Genomic DNA, 20,647 nt, shown 5'->3' on the forward strand with positions numbered 1-20,647 from the left:
AAATATTTATTTTCTCCGGTGGCAGCATTGACGAGAGAACATTTGATCCAAAACTAATATATATCACGCCATTCTTCGAAGAATCTAAGTATGCTTGGAGATCCTAAAAAGTAATAAAGCATTGAAAACATAAAAAACAAATATTAGATATTGTTTAGTTATTAGATAATAAGGCAACTTGTGAATATATTAGTCTTTTTAATACCATCAAATTTATGTTTTTTAAACTAAGTGAATAAGTAAACATTGATCTTACTTGTGAAACAACATATCCACATTTTTATTTAGTTCTTTATATGAGGGTACATCATCGCCACCAAAGTATTTCCTTAACAAATTGAATTCCTTATTTTCAGTTGATTCCCACAAATTAAGGATCCCATAATGCTTATAGAATTCATTAAATTTCTCCCAAAACGTCAAATTGTGTAATCTTTGATGCACCATGTTTGGATACAGAATAGGATGAGAAGGTGCTCCAACCAGATCTTCGCCTCCAAAAGCCATTCCGAAGGAACTCATTGCGATAACCGGTGCTTTGTATAAATGCGAGAACATAATAGCTGGTCTTGCACAAGCTTCAATAATAATTAAATCATATTTTTTAGTTTTATCTTTAATGAGTGTTTGTACTCCATCAGTCTTTAATTGTTCTTCTACGATTTTACCAATTAATGTTGCCATTTTTTCTGCTCCTTTGAATATGCCAGCTTTATCACCAAATTCCATACGGTTTTCTTTCATTATTTGTAGCCACAGATTGTATGAAACGTCGTGCACATCTATTTCCGTCAAATTTGCTGGCCGATTGTGGTCATTAAATGCTGGGTCTGTTGTAATAACAGTGACTTCGTGGCCAATTCGAGCCAATTCTTGAGTCAAAGGTCGAAACACTACTTGATGACTTATAGATGCCGTGGGGAACACTCCAAGAATCCTTGCCCCATTTGAATGTTGGGCAGTTATCAAAAAAGTCAATAATGTTATCCTATACATCGCGAATCTGAAGGAAGACTAAAAGAGATAATCACAAAAAATTCACAAAAAACAAGTCTTATCGATTTTTATCATAAATAACATAAGTATAACAAAATTATAGAAAACGTCCGTATATTATGAAAATACTTTGACAGCGAAATATACGTAAGTTTTACCGTATACATAATATTGAGAATAGGATGTTTTTGGATTAAAGTAAAACTGTATATTATATTTTTTCATGGGACCGAAGTACAAATAGTTTCAATTATAAGACTGATAATAATAAACATCATACTTAGGTACAGTACAGGACCTTTTTGGTTTCTTGGTTCTTTTTGGTCCATTTTTTATTTATCCATAGTATTGCAACAGGCAGCCTTATCGCCTACTAAGCGATTTCTCCCAGGTAACCTTATAATAATAACTAACAAGAAAATACAATGAACATTTTAGAGAAAATAACAAAGATGAAAATAAAACAAGGATTATATTATTAAAAGTTAAAACAGTTAAGTATATGATTTGCTCGTATTCTTATTGATATGAATTAAGTTTCGGATCAAAACGAAAAAATTTTCTTAATGAAGTAAGGTCGTACGTTGCTACGTTTTTAAGCTAAAAGGGTTCAAATCTGAAAAAAAAAACGATTCTAAATTATTTTTGCTAGTCTATGTAATTAGGTCCATTCGATTTATTAGAACCCCCTGAATACAAAAAAATGGCAGACATTTTACTTACTTACATTTTTTTACCATTACAGTGCGTTAAAGTCCGCGAATCTGAGGAAAAGTATTTTGCTAAGCGTGGATTTCATATATTTTTTTAGATATTAAAAAAATCTTTAAAAAATCATAACTTGAAAAGTCAAAGAAAAATTATTTTTATTTTTATTTTGAGAAGGTTTCTAAAAATCATTAAAGGCATACACGAGAAAATGAAATAGTATACAGTTTTTTTTTAATTTGAATGGTAACACCATCGTAAGGAATATAAAGAACCACATCTGCCACCATGGCATATCGTATAATTATCGCTATTACAAAAATCTGCCACATGCCTCTTTAGGTCTCATATTTCTGAATCTGTTTCATGATCATTTTTTCAATCTAATAGGCAAGTAGGTGATAAGCCTCCTGTGCCTGACACACGCCGTCGACTTTTTGGGTGTAGGACACCCCTGATTTGAGAACTGGCAGTAAATGTAAAATTAGAAGCATTAATATTTATTTCTTTAATGACGAATCACAAGTGTACAATGTGTTACCTACGTGAATAAATGATTTTTTTGAATTTTGACATGTCGGTTTCCTCAGATGTTTTCCTTCACCGTTCGAGCGAATGTTGCAATGCGCACATAGCAAAAAAGTCCATTGTTCCACAGCCGGGGATTGAACCGACGACCTCAGTGATGAGAGTTGCACGCTGAAGTAGTGGCTTCAGCGTACTAATTCTGCCAACGTGCTAACGTGCCAACACTGCTTTACTATTTTTTTCTATGTCTATTACGACTGTATTTTTATTTAAATGTTATTGTGCTAAGCAACGCTACGATTTTAATATGTAGAGATTTTTGTGTAATTTTATTATCTTTTATCAAAATTAATGTACGTACCAATTGAAATAATCCTTCGGAATTGCATTTTTTACCTTTTATCAATCATAATTTTATCATATTTTAAAGCAAACTCTTTTTAAGCAAATTCACATAATTACCATTTACGATAGTGTCGCTTATCACTCCGTTATCACACGTCAGTGGCGGCCGGCTGCCCGCATAACTCGCAACATCATGTGCTAGAACTAGTCGAGAGACCTAAGTCCTATGGTCTCTCTCTCTATAAAAGATAAAGATAAAGTTACATTACCACTAACACAGACACTCATTCACAGTCTGAAGGAGTGGGAACGGTACCATCGTGTGTATCTTGTCGCAAACCATAGGGAAAAATATTGGTTCATTGGGAAGATTACCTGGTTACTTGAACGGTTGCACGGGTTGATTCTCAATATTTAGGGGGGAGCGCTTTGGAGTCTGTGCACGATGAGACCTCTGTCTTGGTGGCTGGTATAGAGAACGGTATTATCGGCATAGAGGGAAGTTTGGAGCTCTCGGGAAGAGGGGGCCCTAATTTGTTAATAAAAGGACAGAGGGGTCAAGAATTATTTATTTTATTTATAAATAAACACAATCCTGTCTTAACAGGTGACCTTAAATTGACAAGAATGCACTACAAATTAGTAAAATTTACACACGAAACAAAAAAAGTGCGTGCGTACAAAGTACACATGTAAGAAGTGAAACTTCTTTGGCAAACTAATTTTTAAGTCTTACTCATATTTATACAAATCTAAAACTTAGATTTCCGAGGCTAAGGGAGGGAAAAAGGAAGATATGTAAGGAATTTAATGAATTTAATTGTCATTAAAATATTTAAAATGTCGATAATTAATACAAATTATAAATTTAATATTTTTAATTTATTTCTTCTATAATAAAAGCAAGTGGCATTTTAATTTACAATTCAATATTTGAGATTTCAATTAATTATTTTGCATAAACTATAAAATACCTACTAATATTTCATAAATTCTCGAAATTTTAATTTTGATTATTGTAATTCGCCCTTCTCACTCCCTCTCAATTGGTCTCAATAACTCCCTATTCTTCGACAAAAACGCTGCACATCTTCGTGACGTTCCGCAAAATTTTACACATATGCGCTTAAAAAAGTATCACTTCAATAATAAATATTAACTGTTCTTATTGCATGTCTATTTTAATATGTCTGATAGTGCGGTATATATAACCACCTTCATAATTACCCGTCGAAGCCACCGAATTATCAGCAACAACACTTTTGCGCGTATTTTACTTTTTTCCTGCTTCTCAATTCTCCAAGATGTGAACCCAGGAGTTACATAAAAAGATAATGGACTGCGCTAAGAGACTGTCATTATTATCTATAAGCTTCGATCTCTTTCAGGAAAAAACAGGGTCCAATTGCGTCTGTGATCCCCGATGTTCAACAAGACAGATCACAATGTGGGAGCCCACTTTAACCTCCATAAAACACCTTCTTCTTCCCTAGACTTCAATGTTGGGGCTTCAAAGAGCAAATCACCCTTTTCAAATGGTAATAGTGACAAGCAGGGATCGCTTATGTTCAGAAAACAGTTTTAATATTGAAAGTATTTAACACGTACACGTAACACGTACAAGTATAATTTGTGTTTATATATTTACACAAAAAACACCCATTCATGGTACGGAAATTGTATAGAATTAAGAAACTATTGTGTTTTATGTATGATGATTACACACTTGTTATAACATATTTTCCATTTATATGTAAGTTCAACAACATGCTTAAACAATACAAAAAAATATGGTCAGCAATTGTACACACATCGATTGATTAAATTAGAATATAGAAATTAAACGGAGCAAGTTCTCTTGGAATACAAAGAAAGGACAATTCATATACCTAGATCTTATAACTAATAACATAGCAAACAGCTCTTGTGAACTCAGCCAGTGTACAAAAAAAAAGGTCTTCATCAATATAAATATCATTTATTATCATGTATCGCTCGCGTGAGTGGCTTTTCGCAAACCAAGCTGGAGTGTGCGCGCGGTACATCCAATAGGTGTGACTTTCGCCTCAGGTTCTTGCTTGGAATTCGTAGACACATTCTCTCCATTATATCCATATATATAACATGTTTAATAAAACACCAAACAGTACCTATAATATAGTATTTTATGTCCAGGTCCTACAAAATATTTCGAAATCATTGTCAAGATATTATGTAGATATATCTGATTTGTTATGCATTTTTAACACAAGGGTTGACTTGTTAGTATCATGAAACTTTTTCCTATACTCTTTTACCAACAAAAGCAAATATTGATTTTGTTCTTCATTTGTGGTAATTATTTTTTTATAATCTTCCATTAAAGCAACACCGCGCTATGTCGTTCACTACTCGCAATGAATGAACGAAATTTTGGCAGCTATATAATTAGCGTCTGCGTTTCAGGTTTCGAAGTCTTTTTTCAAAAAAAATGGTAAGTGAGGTAGGGTCTGGAAGAATCTTAAGGAAATTAAAAATAAAGAATTCCAACAAATACAGATTGTGAGTTTTTACTTAAAATTCAAACATTGGTAGCGATTAGCTTAGTAATTTGTGACAATCAACAATGGTTTGTGGACCTTGAAGTTCTCTTATCAAATACATATAGACGCAATTATTTTGCATTTAAAGTACTTTAGGATATGTTAATATAATGAAAATGTTGGCTTAAATGGTTTTATTTATTGCAATTATACAATTACTACTTTGAATTGAAAAATTTGGAAAACTAGAATATGACAATATACTCTATTAGTAAGATTCAAGATTTAGACTTTTTCTCTTTCTTTAAATTTTAATTTGGTCCTTTGACATTCTAAATGCAAAGCTCTCACAGCCGCTGAACCGAATTTAACTAATGAAGATGAGGACCTATATGCCATCATTCTTCTCTTTATAGTGTATACTGTATACACTATCGGTCTTACTAATAAAGATTTATGCACATCGTATAAGCCTTTTATAAGAAAAATGTTAATAATAATTCCTGAATTGACAAGGTTATAACAAGTGTCTGGTTTGTATGAAGACTTGTACAATGCTTATACAACGCAGAGGCCTAGTTTAATGGGTGTATAAGACAAAAATTGCGTCATTTTATCTGATTTCGCGTTTGACAGCATTTTTTGACTGTTTAGTTCAAGGAAAGATTTAAGTTAGTAGGTATTTGTGTTTGTTGAAAATAGATTTTATAGATCAAATGGAAGATTTAGATAATATTGATATGCAGCTAATACATACGATTGAAGATTTTCCGCCTCCAAGGAAAGTCTAAACATACCAAACTCGGTGCAATCCGTTATTACTTTCGCATGGCGATTTCAAAACAAAATACCGCTTTTCAAAGAAGTATGTTATGAAGATCTGTGACATAGTGCGAGCTGATGTCGAAAATAGTAATAGAGGTAGAGGGTTTTCGATTTAGGTGTCTTCTTCATGGCTTCTCAGTGTCATTAGAAAATGCCAAATTATATATAGTAGCACTGGCAATCCTCCACAATATTGCTATTGATATCAAAGAAGACCTGGATGTTACGTATAACCAAGGCCAACCTAGACGCCCCCAAGCAATCTGGCTGGACAAGCTGCTAGAGCTGCTTTTATTGAAACATATCTTTAAGGCTGTTTTATTTACATAGGTGTGGATAGTTAAGGACTTGAAATAAATAAAAAGTTATATTTCATTTAAAACAGGGGTTTTATTTTTTTTATAAGTATATAATTATTCATTAAATTGCTGCTGTAACAATTTGAGCCTTAGAAGATGCTCCTGTCTAGCCCTTTCGTGAGCTTCGGCAAGTTGCTTCTGTTTGAGCTCATGTGTTTCAGCCTTTGTTTTGTTTCGTGCTCTTCCTGCAAACTCTGGAACACTACCGTGTTGCGGAGTTTGGCACTTTCCACTATTTGAGATGCCTAAAAAATTTAAGTATGATCGTTGAGGGGTTTTGAATGAAATAGTCCTTCTCTATCACATTGATACTATCCTCTTCTAACTTTTCTACTGCAGAACGCGGCTTTTTATGTAAAATTCTAGTCCTCTTTGTCTGAGGTTTTGGAGTTTCTATTAGCTGCAAATAATAAAATGTTATTAGTATATTAAGTAAATGTGTATATAATTGCTTTGGTTGATAAAATAAATACAACTTACATTAGAATTATGAGTTGTATCAGAATTATTTAATCAAACGTTAATCTAACACGGCGGGTTGCCAGGGTAACAAAAAATAAGGGTCGTTTTGTTATTCAACCAATACACATCGATTATTGGTCAAAGAGGTGTTTATGCCCTGTACAAGCTCTATTCACTGAATTACTATCACCTTGTTATAACGCATGTATAGTGATTTCTTATTAGTAAGACCGTATGTTTATATGAGTATAGGATATGTAATAAAACTCAGTAGTATTGTGATTATTTAATTTAATATTATAGAAGCAATGTAATTATATTTTAATTATTATGCGTAATTATACTATGCAACTTTAACCTTCTTGGAAAATACAACTTTTCGCATACACAGATACAGCGATCCTATCATAATACCAAAACTAATTACGATAATCATAAATGATTTAAGTGTGAACTCTGTTTCATAATATTGGATCCAGGACATATTTGCACCGGCCGCTCGGAGGTGTTTCGCCCCACCATGTCTTAAAACGTATTCCGTCCACCAAACTGCTCGGTCTAAGGCACTAACAGGCTGATCAGCCATGATATGTCGAAGTCTTATAATGTTCTCTTTATAACTGTAACAAAAGTATGAAAGTTAAATATTGAATATATTTGTATCTTATTGAAGTGATAACTTCTTATGGGAGGGTAAACCGCTTCGTTACATAACGCATAACGGCGCCAGTCTGGCTTTCTTTCTCTCACGCATACGGCAGTGGTAGGCAGGTTCCTCCTCTCACTCTAACCCGCAGTGCTAGCTGTATTTCGGACAGACGCTTTAATCGCTCTCTTCTCAGTGTTTAGGGTGCGTTAGACGTTTACTGTTGACAGTAAGCATATAACCTCAAAATATCACCGATTTTGATAGTGATCATAAAAAGAAAGTGATTATAAAAAAAATATGAATGAAGCAGAAGATGATCCTCGGAACATTAAATAGGTAAATTTAGATTAGTTTCAGTTATGACTTCTGTCGGACGCACATTTTTGAAGATATACTTCTTTAGGCGCGTTATGAAAAATTGATGAGAGTGAAATTTTACGATGCGCGCGCACCGTGACACAAAATTAACAGAATGAAGTCAGTGGCGCATGTTGGCACGCACGCCGCCTCTGTTCACTGTGTATTTATATTTATAATATTTATCATGTGGATAAATATTATATAAATAGCTTTGAGTTTCCACAGAACATCATTCGCACTTGAGCTAATGAAAAAAAAAACGTGTTTTATTTTTTTCATTAGCTCAAGTGCGAATTTTAAATGTGCGTCTGAATTATAATCAGAAATGATTTAAATTGAATATTTAAATCTATACTAATTAATATTAGAAAATAATAATAAATATTTATTTATTTAATACTGAACTTTATTGGCTATAATGACTCCTTCCAGTCTTTGATTATTTAAGTGTAATTAATTATTTGCATGCAATCAAAAACTATTTTTAATAATGCCAAAGAAGAATTACTTCTTACGCGCGTACATAAGTACACGCACCCTTTTTTTATATACATATTTATTTACATCTACGGCCACATTTAAACTACAAATTTTAGAAAACTATTTTAAAACGTGGTACATGAGCAAGTAAAACTGTTGATCTTGTGTGTGATGTATGCATATGGCTAGTAACGTATAATTCCTTCTTCCACAAAGAGGCAGCAAATAATCATTCAAGCGTAAATATCATTAATCGATTGCAGTTAAAACTGTCTAAAACTTCTGATAAAGAAACCAAAATATTTAAACTGAATCGGTTCTTCCGGGATAGATTTATATTTAGCTTCTGTAAAACTAGAGAATATTGTGCATCTATTTAGATTAACTACCTTGGATCATTTATTACAGTTTTAATTGCTGCACTAAAAACACCTTCAGTTATTGTTTCCATATCAAGTCGAACACCAATTCTATGTTTCTCATATTTCTTAACATTGTACCATTGATCTGCAAGCATAGGTATACCTATGAGCGGTACTCCAGCAGTTATTGCTTCTTCTGTTGATTGGAGACCGCCTTGAGTGACGAATAGTTTAACATTTTTATGCCCTAAAAATATAAATGATTAGTACAATGTACACATACCTACACAATGTATAACAATACAATATATAAAAGTAATCTAATGCAAAATATTTCATATTACTATTAATTATGAAGATTTAAACTAATTAAAAAAATATATTTACGAAACACTCTGTATCGTTAACACTTGATAAACCATGCAATCAAAACTTTGAAAATAATATGAAAAAAATAACTTTTAAAATTGCAATTGAAAAAGAGATCTCTCTAACTTTCATGAAAATATACTGACTCAGTAGGTCTGATTGTGGAAGCCATTTAGATATTTTAATATTAGTCGATTTTCCTGGCATTTCATCTGCTTCCCACTTCCACAGAACATCATAGGGAAGTGTGGAAAACACTCTGATTAATGTTTGTATAAATTGTTCTGGTAAAGTTGTCGAAGGAACGTTAGTTCCAAAGCTAATATAGACCACGCCATGTTTCGAAGAGTCCAGATATGTCTCAAGATCCTTAAAAAAACCATTTCTATATACCATTTCTAATTATTAAAATTAAAAAATAATTACATGAGTGTAATGACAACCTATCTCTAAAAGGGCATGTTTTATCATGGAATAAATGTTACAAATCTTTAATTTAAAACTATTTTCTTTAGGCATATCATTAACGCAATTCTTTTTAATTACATCACTTTTGTAACAAAAATATTGAATTAGATTTCTACAATAATTACATTAAGATCAGTCCTGAGAAGATTTATAAAATTAATTAAATTTTTATTTATTTATATAAGTCGTACTTCGTTATCCAGCGGAGGAAGATATCCTTTTCTATTTAAAGTGAGGCGTAATAGAATCACATAAAAACTTACTTTTGGCAATGGTTTCTCAGGCTTTTTGTGAATACCCCAAATAGATATAACATTTGGTGGCAAAGGTTGATTTTCAATCCACATAGTGTGAATATTCAGAAATAACATATGAACATTATTTTTCAGTTCACAATATTCAGGCACATCCGGACCCAAAACTTCTCGAAAAGTATTCATTTCTTCATTTTCTTTCTTATACCATAGCATACTAAAACACCAATATTTGTAGAATTCATCTAGTTTCTCCCAAAACGTTAGATTATATAATCTCTGCTGAACTGCTAAAGGATATAAAATTGGATGTGATTGAGTTCCAAGAGTCTCAGCATTTCCGATCATCATTCCAAAGGAGCTTACTAAAATCACTGGCACCTTAAATATATAGGAGTATACTAAAGTCTGCCTCGTCCACGCTTCTACCAAAAGAATATCAAATTGCGTAGGATTCTTCATCAATTCTTGAATTTTTTCATGTTTCAAGTGAATCACAGTTAGTTTACGCATTATATTCCAAGTTGCGTCCATCTGAGGTAACACAGTTTTTTTTTGTCCAAACTTATACACAAAGTTGTCTCTCCATAATCTATACGAAATATCATGAACATCTATTTCCGTTAAATTTGCAGGTGTTCCATTTTTAAAAACTGGGTCCGTTGTCAATACCGTAACCTGATGGCCACGCCTGGCTAGCTCCTGTGTAAGGGGCCGAAATACAACCTGGTGGCTCACAGATGGCGTCGGGATAATAGCTAATATTTTTGCCGATTCACTTATAGTTATTATACACAAAGAAAAAACAAGGACTGGACTGAACATGACGACAGTTGTATTTAAAATGAATTTTTAATAATATCTTCTATCACACAGTACAGTCACACAGCATAGTCACAGCAAGTATATTTCCACGTCATATACGTCATAGCTGCCAATTACAACTACAACTATTATAGTCCATTGAGATGTTACAATTTGAGGGCCAAACTGTACATTTGTTAGAGGTCCCAATTTTATTTATGAAACATGTAGAGTTGGTCACTACACGCTTAAACCCAAGGTTGTGGGGTTTGCGCCCTTGTCCCCCGACCGCCATCTTGGAAAAAGGGGTGAAAACACGGTTTTGGCTATATCTCCTAAACTATCCAACGCACAAGAAGTTTGTGAAGACATGTAGCAAATTGCTTTGCCTACAATAACGTCTAGTGCCTTACCTATCAATCAATTACATTTGATTGTCTTTTTTTACTTCTTTACCAAATGATAAGAAAAATAATTATTAAGTTAGACTAGCTTATGTAAGCATTATGTTTGTATTTCGTTGTTAAATTCCAAAATAATAGAGAACTTTCAGTTAGAATCAAGTCAATTCAGTTAGATAGATAATATGATAGAGATTGAGATATTCAGAGATATACGTTATGTGTTTAAGTAAGTTGGTATTAGTTTGTACTTATAACAATCATATTATGATACCTTTATAATACTATGCACCTGTATTGTCTTATAGTTCATTAAAGTAAATAATTAAGAATTACTCGTTGTTATATTGCCCGACTCCGTACGATTGGCTACCTCTCTGTCATCTTTTAAAACTCTTCTATATAATCATTTCTTAACCTTATCCTATCCTGATCAATCGTGACTTGTATAAATCTTATGTTTCCTTTTACATCACTATTTGCTGTTCATGAATTTGTAAGATTAGCTTTTAAGTTTTTAGTCTGTTATTCATATTTTTTTTTGTATTACTTTAGATTAAGGTACTATATATATATATATATATATATATATATATATTTTTATATAACACTTGGTTCTGCACTTCTCGCACGCATCATGTTTCTTTTTTTTAAGTTTTTATCTTTAACTAGGGTTGCCTGGAAGAGATCGCTTATTATCGATAAGGCCGCCCGTTGCATCCCGTATAATTTTTTTGTATTGTGTTTAATCCTTTTTTTTTGCAACGAAGTGTAAATAAATAAATAAAAATAAATAAATATATTCCTTAAACCAACATCTACTAGCTGACAGTGGTAAAACCTAGCATATACTGAATTCGAATGGTAAAAGCTCGAAAAAATCGTCGTATTTTCAGAAATACTTACATTTACCAACTCGTGTCGGTAAATCCTAAGACTTACACTTAAATCTTAAGATTAACCATAGTTCGAGCTTTTACAGTAACATATACACTACGTTTATACGAGTATTCGATAAAATATAAAAATATCTCAGTAGTATTGTGATTATTTAATCCAATAAAACATATAGAAACAACGTAATTATATTTTAATGTATATATTTTAATTATTATACGTAATTATACTATGCTACTTTAACCTTCTTGGAAAATACAACTTTTCGCATACACAGATACAGCGATCCTATCATAATACCAAAACTAATTACGATAATCATAAATAATTTAAGTGTGAACTCTGTTTCATAATATTGGATCCAGGACATATTTGCACTAGCCGCTCGGAGGTGTTTCGCCCCACCATGTCTTAAAACGTATTCCGTCCACCAAACTGCTCGGTCTAAGGCACTAACAGGCTGATCAGCCATGATACTTCGAAGTCTTATAATGTTCTCTTTATAACTGTAACAAAAGTATGAAAGTTAAACATTGAATATATTTGTATCTATATTATGGGAGGGTAAACCGCTTCGTTACAAAACGCATAACGGCGCCAGTCTGTCTAGCTTTCTTTCTCTCACGCATACGGCAGTGGTAGGCAGGTTCCTCCTCTCTCACTCTAACCCGCAGTGCTAGCTGTATTTCGGACAGGCGCTTTAATCTCTCTCTCAGTGTTTAGGGTGCGTTAGACGTTTACTGTTGACAGTAAGCATATAACCTCAAAATATCACCGATTTTGATGGTGATTATAAAGTCATAAAAAGAAAGTGATTATAAAAAAATGATGAATGAAGCAGAAGATGATCCTCGGAACATTAAATAGGTCAATTTAGATTAGTTTCAGTTATGACTTCTGTCGGACGCACATTTTTGAAGTTATAATTATATAATTAATATTAAAAAATAATAATAAATATAAATATAATAATATTAATAAATATTTATTTATTTAATACTGAACTTTATTGACTATAATGACTCCTTTTCCAGTCTATGATTATTTAATTGTAATTAATTATTTGCATGCAATCAAAAACTATTTTAATAATGCCAAAGAAGTATAACTTCTTACGAGCGTACATAAGTACACGCACCCTTTTGTTATATACATATTTATTTACATCTACGGCCACATTTCAACTACAAATATTAGAAAACTATTTTAAAACGTGGTACATGAGCAAGTAAAACTGTTGATCATGTGTGTGATGTATGCATATGGCTAGTAACGTATAATTCCTTCTTCCACAAACAGGCAGCAAATAATCATTCAAGCTTAAATATGATTAATCGATTGCAGTTAAAACTGTCTAAAACTTCTGATAAAGAAACCAAAATATTTAAACTGAATCGGTTCTTCCGGGATAGATTTATATTTAGCTTCTGTAAAACTAGAGAATATTGTGCATCTATTTAGATTAACTACCTTGGATCATTTATTACAGTTTTAATTGCTGCACTAAAAAGACTTTCAGTTATTGTTTCCATATCAAGTCGAACACCAATTCTGTGTTTCTCATATTTCTCAACATTGTACCATTGATCTGCAAGCATAGGTATACCTATGAGCGGTACTCCAGCAGTTATTGCTTCTTCTGTTGATTGGAGACCGCCTTGAGTGACGAATAGTTTAACATTTTTATGCCCTAAAAATATAAATGATTAGTACACATACACAATGTATAACAATACAATATATGAAAGTAATCAAATGCAAAATATTTCATATTACTTTTAATTATGAAGATTTAAACTAATTTAAAAAAAAAGTATATTGACAAAACACTCTGTATCGTTAACACTTGATAAACCATACAAGCAGATCTTTGAACATAATATAAACAAATAACGCGTAAAATTGCAATAGAAAAAGAGATCAAAGAGACTTTCACGAAAATCTACTAACTCAGTAGGTCTGATTGTGGAAGCCATTTAGATATTTTAATATTAGTTGATTTTCCTGGCATTTCATCTGCTTCCCACTTCCACAGAACATCATAGGGAAGTGTGGAAAATACTCTGATTAATGTTTGTATAAATTCTTGTGGTAAAGTTGTCGAAGGAGCGTTAGTTCCAAAGCTAATATATATCACGCCATCTTTCGAAGAGTCCAGATATGTCTCAAGATCCTTAAAAAAAACATTTCCATATACCATTTCTATTTCTATTTATTAAAATTTAAAAAAAATAACATGAGTGCAATGACATCCTATCTGTCTGTTACAAATGTTTAATTTAATACTATTTTCTTTAGGCATGTCATTAACGCAATTCTTTTTAATTATTTTGTAAGATTTATAAAATTAATTAGATTTTTATTTATTTATATTAGTCGTACTTCGTTATCCAGCGGAGGAAGATTACTTTTCCTATTTAAATTGAGGCGTAATAGAATCATATAAAAACTTACTTTTGGCAATGGTTTCTCAGGCTTTTTGTGAATACCCCAAATAGATATAACATTTGCTGGCAAAGGTTGATTTTCAATCCACATTGTGTGAATATTCAGAAATAGCATATGAACATTGTTCTTCAGTTCATAATATTCAGGCAAATCCGGACCCAAAACTTTTCGAAAAGTATTCATTTCTTTATTTTCTTTCTTAAACAATAGCATACTATAACACCAATATTTGTAGAATTCGTCTAGTTTCTCCCAAAACGTTAGATTATATAATCTCTGCTGAACTGTTAAAGGATATAAAATCGGATGCGATTGAGTTCCAAGAGTCTCATCATTTCCCATCATCATTCCAAAGGAGCTTACTAAAATCACTGGCGCCTTAAATATATAGGAGTATACTAAAGTCTGCCTCGTCCACGCTTCTAGCAAAAGAATATCAAATTGCGTAGGATCCTTCATTAATTCTTGAATTTTTTCATGTTTCAAGTGAATCACAGTTAGTTTACATATAATATTTACAGCTGCCTCAACCTGAGAAAATAGAGACTTTTTTTGTCCAAACTCTACCTTATACACAAAGTTGTCTCTCCATAATTTATACGACATATCATGAACATCTATTTCCGTTAAATTTGCAGGTGTTCCATTTTTAAAAACTGGGTCCGCCGTCACTACCGTAACCTGATGGCCACGCCTGGCTAGCTCCTGTGTAAGGGGCCGAAATACAACCTGGTGGCTGACAGATGGCGTCGGGATAATAGCTAATATTTTTGCCGATTCACTTACAGTTATTATACCCAAAGAAAAAACAAGGACTGGACTGAACATTACGACAGTTGTATTTAAAATGAAATTTAAATAATATCTTCTATCGAGTCACAGCAAGTATATTATTTCCATACGTCATATTTGCCAACTACAACTACAACTATATTTACTACTCGAATATGTAAGTTACTTGGCAATGTTTGAACATCTCGAGCCTCTATGAGACTTACCTTAAGGAAATGCATTACGCATATCCTCTCACTCCACGACTGCTTCGTGGTGGAGGGTTAGATGGGACACGCTACGGTGCGCCTTGTTCGCGTCCTATCATTCGAGCTGATCACGCGAATATTTTATTTAAGCCACGGCCCTCGAAACTTAATGATGTTGGATGGACCTTGGCACAGCTATTATTCACACATATCGGCCCGTTCGCTCTGCTTCATTCTGGAGGAGGAGGTCGGGTGTTATGAGTTCACTTGTGACTGCGCGAACCAGTCTTTACAGAAGACAAACCACCGCAGACGAATCAGCCAAGAGTAATGATCTTTATCAGTTTACAAATAAAAAATACTCAAATAAAACGTTTTAATACCTTTGTAGAAGTAACAGCCGTTGTACCTTGACGATTTTGTGCATATTAACATAAGTTATAATAATTTATTATTTTAACAGCTATTCACGATCGAAAATCATTGCGATAGTTCTATCGCTGATGTAAGTATTTGCCCAGGTGTGATTTTGTGTGCCCAGTTGTGTCTTATTCTAATAACATGTTGTATTGTTTAATAATACAGTTCTAAATGAAATAGAGAAAACTTATGTAGGGGAAGCCCGGGCAAGAAGCATAGTACGGACAAGAAGAATAACCGTTTTTCAATAAATCTAAAATTATTTTTTTTGTCGTTTCACGTGCGTTCAACCAAAACAATACGCGAGTGCATTTGTTGTTAAAACAATAAAAAATAATTTGTTGTTGTTTTGTTACGATTTTTGTGAAGGTTTGTACATTAAGTTTTTGTATTAGTCACATCCATCTCTGGCTATATTTTCAGTATAAGTGTTTGTTATTAGCTGTAGGATTACGAAATAAATAAATAAACTGTTCAAGTGGTCGGAAAGGTACAACGTGGATCCTGCGTCAGTAATGGTTTCGTGGGCGTGTTAGGAGACACGAAACTACTTTTTTGTGAAAAGGAAGTAAAAACTTCAGCCAAAGTGTCTTGGATCATGTTGTGAAACTTCTCAGCAATACAGCAATACAAATTAGACCTATGTCTTTGTGGGTGGTTTAATTTACAATCCAACATTTGAGATTTCAATTAATTATTTTGCATAAAATATAAAATACTAATATTTCATAAATTCTCTTTTTTCTGTATTGTAATTCGCCCTTCTCACTCCCTCTCAATTGTTCTCAACTATTCTACGTGACGTTCCACAAAATTTTACCCTTATGAGCTTAAAAAAGTATAACTTCAATAATAAATATTAACTGTTCTTATTGCATGTCTATTTTTTTTTGATAGTGCGGTTCCTCTAACTATATAATGATTAATTAATGAATGATTGAATGAACCACTTTGATAATTACCCGTCGAAGCCACCGAATTATCAGCAGCAACACTTTTGCGTGTATTTTATTTTTTCCTGCTTCTCAATTCTCCAAGATGTGAACCCAGGACTTACATAAAAATATAATGGACTGCGCTAAGAGACTGTCATTATTATTCAGGCTTCTTCACGGGAGCATTAAAAGTAGCAGAAAAGCGAGCTGTAGGTACGTATAAAAGACTTTTATTTTAGTTCTCTTGGAATACAAAGAAAGGACAATTCATATACCTAGATCTTATAACTAATAACATAGCAAACAGCTCTTTTATTAGTTATAACATTATATAACTTTGATATTCTAAATGCCAAGCTCTCAAGACAGCTGAACCAAATTTAACTAATATAGATGAGGACCTATATGCCATCATTCTTCTCTATATAGTGTATACACTATGTTTATACGAGTATTCGATATGTAATAAAATATAAACATATCTCAGTAGTATTGTGATTATTTAATCCAATAAAACATATAGAAACAACGTAATTATATTTTAATTAATATAGGTACGTAATTATTATACTATGCAACTTTAACCTTCTTGGAAAATACAACTTTTCGCATACACAGATACAACGATCCTATGATAATACTAAAACTAGTTACGATAATCATAAATAATTTAAGTATGAACTCTATTTCATAATATTGGATCCAGGACATATTTGCACCGGCCGCTCGGAGGTGTTTCGCCCCACCATGTCTTAAAACGTATTCCGTCCACCAAACTGCTCGGTCTAATGCACTCACAGGCTGATCAGCCATGATACTTCGAAGTCTTATAATGTTCTCTTTATAACTGTAACAAAAGTATGAAAATTAAACATTGAATATATTTGTATCTTATTGAAGTGATAGCTTCTTATGGGAGGGTAAACCGCTTCGTTACATAACGCATAACGGCGCCATTCTGGCTTTCTTTGTCTCACGCATACGGCAGTGGTAGGCAGGTTCCTCCTCTCACTCTAACCCGCAGTACTAGCTTTATTTCGGACAGACGCTTACTACTTTTAAAAGGCCGGCGACGCGCTCGCGAGCCCTCTAGCATTGAGTGTGTCCATGGGCGGCGATATCACTTAACATCAGGTGAGCCTGATGCCCCCCGTTCTAAAAAAAAAAAATACTCTCTCTACTCAGTGTTTAGGGTGCGTTAGATGTTTACTGTTGACAGGAAGCATATAACCTCAAAATATCACCGATTTTGATAGTGATCATAAGTAATTATAAAAAAATTATGAATGAAGCAGAAGATGATCCTCGGAACATGAAATAGTTCAATTTAGATTAGTTTCAGTTATGACTTCTGTCGGGCGCACATTTTTTATATACATATTTATTTACAGCTACGCCACTTTCAACTACAAATATTAGAAAACCATTTTAAAACGTGGTACATGAGCAAGTAAAGCTGTTGATCATGTGTGCGATGTATGCATATGGCCAGAAATGTATAATTGCTTCTTTCTATTTAAGCATATTAAATATCATTAATCGATTGCAGTTAAAACTTTCTAAAATTTATGGTAAAGAAACCAAAATATTTAAACTGAATCCGGACTTCCGGGACACATTTATATTCAGCTTCTGTAAAACTGGAGAATATTGTGAATATATTCAGATTAATTACCTTGGATCATTTATTAAAGTTTTAATTGCTGCACTAAAAAGACTTTCATTTATTGTTTCCATATCAAGTCGAACACCAATTCTATGTTTCTCATATTTCTCAACGTTGTACCATTGATCTGTAAGCATTGGTATACCAATGAGCGGTACTCCAGCAGTTATTGCTTCATCTGTTGATTGGAGACCGCCTTGAGTGATGAATAGTTTAACATTTTTATGTCCTAAAAATGTAAATGATTCATACAATGTACACGTGTTATACAATAAAAGCAAACTAATCTTATGCAAAATAATAAATGCAACATATATCATATTACTTTCCATTTTGAACAATTAAACTAATTTAAAAAAATGTTTTATTTACGAAAAACTCTGTATTGTTAAAACTTGCTATACCATGCAAACAAAACTTCGAATATAATATAAAAAAATAACTTTTAAAATTGCAGTTGAAAAAGAGATCTCTCTAACTTTCATGAAAATATACTGACTCAATAGGTCTGACTGTGGAAGCCATTTAGATATTTTAATATTAGTTGATTTTCCTGGCATTTTATCTGCTTCCCATTTCCACAGAACATCATAGGGAAGTGTGGAAAGCACTCTGATTAATGTTTGTATAAATTCTTCTGGTAAAGTTGTCGAAGGAGCATTACTTCCAAAGCTAATATAAATCACGCCGTGTTTCGAAGAGTCCAGATATGTCTCAAGATCCTTAAAAAAACCATTTCTATATGAATATTTATTAACATTGGAAAGTAAAATTAATTGAGTGCAATGACACCCTATCTCTAAATGGGCATGTTTTATCATGGAATAAGTGTTACAAATGTTTAATTCAATACTATTTTCTTAAGGTGATATCATTAAAAAAGAATTGCGTAAATGATATACGCAATTCTTTTTTAATGATATCACTTTCGTATCAAAAATATTGAATTTGAATTTTACAATAATTACGTTAAGATCAGTCCTGAATTCTAGGAAATATTCTATAAATATTATAAAATATTTTTTTTTAGATTTATAAAATTAATTAGGTTTTTTTTATTATTTATATTAGTCGTACTTCGTTATCCAGCGACGGATATCCTTTTCTATTTCAAGTGAGGCGTAATTGAATCATATAAAAAAACTTACTTTTGGCAAAGGTTTCTCAGGCTTTTTGTGAATACCCCAAATAGATATAACATTTGCTGGCAAAGGTTGATTACCAATCCACATATTGTGAATATTCAGAAATAACATATGAACATTATTTTTCAGTTCACAATATTTTGGCAGATCCGGACCCAAAACTTCTCGAAAAGTATTAATTTCTTCATTTTCTTTCTTTAACCATAGCATTTTAAGCCTCCAATGTTTGTAGAATTCGTCTAGTTTCTCCCAAAACGTTAGATTATATAATCTCTGATGAAGTCCTAAAGGATATAAAATCGGATGCGATTGAGTTCCAAGAGTCTCATCATTTCCCATCATCAATCCAAAGGAGCTCACTAAAATCACTGGCGCCTTAAATATAAAGGAGTATACTAAAGTCTGCCTCGTCCACGCTTCTATCAAAAGAATATCAAATTGCGTAGGATCCTTCACTAGTTCTTGAATTTTTTCATGTTTCAAGTGAATCACAGTTAGTTTACGCATTATATTCCAAGCTGCGTCCATCTGAGGTAATATAGTATTTTTTCGTCCAAACTCTAGCTTATGCACAAAGTTGTCTCTCCATAATTTATACGAAATATCATGAACATCTATTTCCGTTAAATTTGCAGGTGTTCCATTTTTAAATACTGGGTCCGTTGTCAATACCGTAACCTGATGGCCACGCCTGGCTAGCTCCTGTGTTAGGGGCCGAAATACAACCTGGTGGCTCACAGATGGCGTCGGGAATATAGCTAATATTTTTGCCGATTCACTTACAGTTAATATACACAAAGAAAAAACAAGGGCCGGACTGAACATTGCGACAGTTGTTTTTAAAATGAAAGTTAAATAATTAATCTTCTATCACACAGTACAGTAACAGCAAGTATATTTCCACGTCATACACGTCATATTTGGCAATTACAACTACAACCATTATAGTTAATTGAAATGTTACAATTTGAGGGCCGAACTGAACATTTGTTAGAGGACGCAATTTTATTTATGCAACATGTAGAGATGGTCACTACATGCTTAAACCCAAGTTTGTGGGGTTGGCGCCTTAGTCCCCCGGCCGCCATCTTGGAAAAAGGGGTGAAAACACATTTTTGGCTATATCTCCTAAACTATCCTAATCGATCAATGAAATTCAGCAATATTAATGAGGCAAAATTACTCCCTTGTTATGATTATAAAAGTCAGATGCATAATAAAGCAAAAATATAACTAGTAAATAATATTATAATATAAATAAAAA

General features: G+C 32.7%; 3 protein-coding genes across 6 annotated transcripts in view; all 3 read right to left on the reverse strand.

The window, feature by feature from the left end:
* Positions 1–252: 252 nt before the first annotated feature.
* Positions 253–1,586, reverse strand: LOC125059081 (UDP-glucosyltransferase 2-like). The gene has a single exon (XM_047663282.1). It carries the CDS (start codon positions 994–996, stop codon positions 253–255), a length of 744 nt encoding a protein of 247 aa, XP_047519238.1. The 5' UTR covers positions 997–1,586.
* A 5,466-nt stretch (positions 1,587–7,052) lies between these two features.
* Positions 7,053–10,546, reverse strand: LOC125059107 (UDP-glycosyltransferase UGT5-like). Its single transcript, XM_047663322.1, has 4 exons — positions 9,697–10,546; positions 9,112–9,334; positions 8,624–8,843; positions 7,053–7,365 (listed from the first exon to the last, which is right to left on the reverse strand). The coding sequence occupies exons 1-4, from the start codon at positions 10,510–10,512 to the stop codon at positions 7,089–7,091; spliced, it is 1,536 nt and encodes a 511-aa protein (XP_047519278.1). The 5' UTR covers positions 10,513–10,546; the 3' UTR covers positions 7,053–7,088.
* Positions 10,547–11,965: 1,419 nt separating this feature from the next.
* The window catches only part of LOC125059104 (UDP-glycosyltransferase UGT5-like), a 34,585-nt gene continuing 25,903 nt past the window's right edge, over positions 11,966–20,647 (reverse strand). The window contains exons 1-4 of one of the 4 annotated variants that reach the window (XM_047663319.1): positions 19,387–20,527; positions 18,738–18,960; positions 13,260–13,479; positions 11,966–12,295 (exon numbers count right to left, since the gene is read on the reverse strand). In XM_047663319.1, the coding sequence (XP_047519275.1) occupies positions 12,019–12,295; positions 13,260–13,479; positions 18,738–18,960; positions 19,387–20,208 (1,542 nt within the window). In that variant the 5' untranslated portion in view covers positions 20,209–20,527 and the 3' untranslated portion in view covers positions 11,966–12,018. Of the gene's footprint in view, positions 12,296–13,259; positions 13,480–13,739; positions 13,963–14,243; positions 15,096–17,054; positions 17,420–18,247; positions 18,468–18,737; positions 18,961–19,386; positions 20,528–20,647 lie in introns of those variants that run through there. The other 3 variants (XM_047663316.1, XM_047663318.1, XM_047663317.1) reach the window with 3 other exon arrangements.

Source organism: Pieris napi, chromosome 19 (assembly GCF_905475465.1).
Source record: "Pieris napi chromosome 19, ilPieNapi1.2, whole genome shotgun sequence".
NCBI lineage: Eukaryota > Metazoa > Arthropoda > Insecta > Lepidoptera > Pieridae > Pieris > Pieris napi.